At 47.1% G+C, this 2,814-nt stretch overlaps 1 protein-coding gene across 1 annotated transcript; it reads right to left on the bottom strand.

Moving 5' to 3' along the window:
* Positions 1 to 74: 74 nt before the first annotated feature.
* Positions 75 to 2,795, bottom strand: LOC119345122. The gene is made up of 5 exons (XM_037615330.1): positions 1,709 to 2,795; positions 1,524 to 1,633; positions 1,263 to 1,425; positions 646 to 1,188; positions 75 to 561 (listed from the first exon to the last, which is right to left on the bottom strand). Exons 2-5 carry the CDS (start codon positions 1,622 to 1,624, stop codon positions 184 to 186), a joined length of 1,185 nt encoding a protein of 394 aa, XP_037471227.1. The 5' UTR covers positions 1,625 to 1,633; positions 1,709 to 2,795; the 3' UTR covers positions 75 to 183.
* Positions 2,796 to 2,814: the final 19 nt, after the last annotated feature.

The following is a 2,814-nucleotide window of genomic DNA, read 5'->3' as shown; positions in this document are numbered from 1 at the left end:
TATTTCGGCCTAACATAAGCAAAAGAGTGGAGCGGGATAGTATGGCGGAAGATATAGGCGGGAAAAATTGTTCCTGACTGGTGCATTTTTATTTCAGCATACATAGATGTTCAAATTGAAAAGTCTGATACACACATATGTAGATACAATGGGTCGCGCACGTGCATAGATGAATCACCCTACTTAACGACGACCACCTGGCCTTTCCTTACGACCGGAAGGCGACAAGCGATTAGGTGGCCGGGGCACACGAAGACCGCGGCCGTACTCCAATTCGGCTTCATGTGTCTGCGAGTCCTGCGTAGGTGGTGGAGTCGCGAATCCTTGTTGCGAACCTGAAGCGTAATTGTAGGCGTATGGTTGTGACTCCGGGGGGATAAAAGATGGGCCAATAACGTCCCCTCCGAAGAACTCTGTAACTAATGACGTAACCGTGTCGCCAAGATCATGTGATGCTCCCCGGAGGCCTGTGTTGACGCCATGATCACGTGATGCTCCCCGGAGGCCTGTGCTGACGCCGCGTTGGGTGTTCTCATCGCCCCAATTAACATCAGGTGTGTCCTGCACATAGAAACATTTTAAACAAACTGTTAGAGGATAATATATGATATCATTGTAAATGCATTGAAATGTAAACATGACTACCTGAGCATATCCCTCTCCTATACTGTCTGGCCATTGTACGTGGTGCTGGTTTAAATCTGGTACACGAGTCTCCTCGGGCATGGGGATCCCTCGCGTGGAGAGATACGGCTGAGATCCCTCACCTTGGGTGTATGCATCATATCCTGTGTACGCATATGGGTTAGGGGAAAGAAATTGCTCGGGCATCGAATCCAAGCCCGTGCCATGGTCCTGAGATGTCTGCCCCTGACGAAGCTGCATCGAAGAAGAGCGATGCAGCGGCAGAGATGAGTCATGTCGTGGCAATGTCGTTCTAGTACTCGGACCCTCCCCCCATTGCTCATGGCTCGTACGTGCCTCGCTCGGTCTGGACGACGGTGCCGCACTCGGTCTGGCTGACCTCGCTACCGGCATGTATGCTCCAGTGGCAACGTCGTCGCCTCTACCGCATCTGAACTTCTTTGCCACGAATTGTTGCAAAAGTTTCTGGAATGTCTTGCGATATGGGTCCTGGGCCGGCATGCTATCCGTAGCCATCTGCCCTACTTCGTTGACATTTTCAAGCTGAACAATATTTGGATGTTATTTAGTTCAAATGATTATGAAATGATGGACCTAAAAAAGTTACAAGTGATTACCAGGTGGTCACGATAGTAAGCTGCATGCAGCTCAACATGTCTCCGCGCCTGCTCCTCTTGTGTGAGATGTGTTGGTATAGTAGCTGGCTGACTGGCCAGGCTAGCACGTGTGTTCATGCAGTACCACTGCTTGTACGCTTGATCTGTACTTCCATCGTACGGTCTGCGAAATTAAATAATGACATAAACCGTTGTGATGAAAGCAAAGCATCTTCACGCATCGTATGATCAACATAAAAAAATAATGTACATAAAATATACCTAAGTTGACGCACTATATCTGCTAGCGCTTCATTTTCCCACTTGTGTACCCATTCACTGTTCTCTTCCCTCCAATCGTATAAACTCCAACCCCTGCCCATATTTTTAGCCTGCAAATTATGTAACAAAGTGTGAGTTTAGTAAATTAAAAATGATACTAACTATTTAGGGATGTCACATCTTACTTATGTGTTTCCTCGTCGATACGTCTGGGAAAAGGTGGTAAAATTTCTTGATAGAGACCGAACTGTCTCATTACACGCTCTAGGTTGTAAGGTTCAACACACCACAGGAACAATAAGTTGCAGCGAGTCAGCCAGAATGCACTATCGGTTAACATGCCTGGTGTGAAGTGTCGAGCATCAAAGACCATTTTTAGCTGGTCCTGAGTCCACGGGTTCCATGTAACTTCTGCCTCATCAAGTATCTCAAACTGCTGGTGGTACATAGGGTAACAATTTTTCGCAATATCTGGAGACCAACGTTTCCGTGCCTTTGTCCACCTGGTGGCCATAGTTGCGCTAGCACCCTCGCCAAAGTCATATGGGTATATGGGTTGTACTATACGAGGTCGTCCTACAGGGAGGTATTCCCAGGATCATAACTGTAGAAACTCATAGGCGACACAAAGTAATGGAGCTTTTTGTGCGAAAGAGGTTTTTTGCGTGGCATCACACAAGCCTCTGTATGTATGAGATAGCATGGCAGAACCGAAGCTGTATTTTGGCTGCTCGGGTAAAGGTTCATCTACCATATTCTCTGCAATGTAGATGAGACCAGGGACAACAACGTCCCCATGTGAATTTGGAAATAGATTTCCGAGGAGCCACAACAAATACGCAAACAAATGTCTTTTTCTCGTCTCCTCATTGGCGAAGCTAGATAAATTAAGAAAGTTATCATGAAGCCAGACGAGTGGGATGCCCCGAGGGTTACCAGAACGTTGTGATTCTGGCATTTCCATCCCAAGACGGGCTGCTATATCTAATGCCCAAGATGAAGACACTCGTGGAGAGACTACCGGCTCACCTCTAATTGGTAGAGCAGTGATCATAGAAGCATCTTTCAGTGTAGGTGCAAGCTCCCCAAAACGAAAGTGAAAGATGTGGGTTTCAGGTCTCCACCGGTCAACGAGGGATGTCAAAAGGGATGGGTCCGAACGTACTTGGTCTTCGCATGATGTGAGCCTAGCAAAACCTTGTAGTCCATAAGCGTCAAGGTGAGCAAGGAAATGATTGTGTATTGGCCATGTTTTCTTTATGGTTCGAAGTCTGAAAGGCCAATAATCATG

The sequence above is a fragment of the Triticum dicoccoides genome, unplaced genomic scaffold (assembly GCF_002162155.2).
Source record: "Triticum dicoccoides isolate Atlit2015 ecotype Zavitan unplaced genomic scaffold, WEW_v2.0 scaffold207213, whole genome shotgun sequence".
Lineage (NCBI taxonomy): Eukaryota > Viridiplantae > Streptophyta > Magnoliopsida > Poales > Poaceae > Triticum > Triticum dicoccoides.
This window is presented reverse-complemented; position numbering and strand designations above follow the sequence as displayed.

Coding starts and splice junctions, on each gene's coding strand:
- LOC119345122 (XM_037615330.1), bottom strand. CDS start 1,624: ATGGGCAGGGGTTGGAGTTTATACGATTGGAGGGAAGAGAACAGTGAA. Junction 1,426..1,523: donor GATATAGTGCGTCAACTTAG/GTATATTTTATG, acceptor TTAATTTCGCAG/ACCGTACGATGGAAGTACAG. Junction 1,189..1,262: donor CTTACTATCGTGACCACCTG/GTAATCACTTGT, acceptor AATATTGTTCAG/CTTGAAAATGTCAACGAAGT.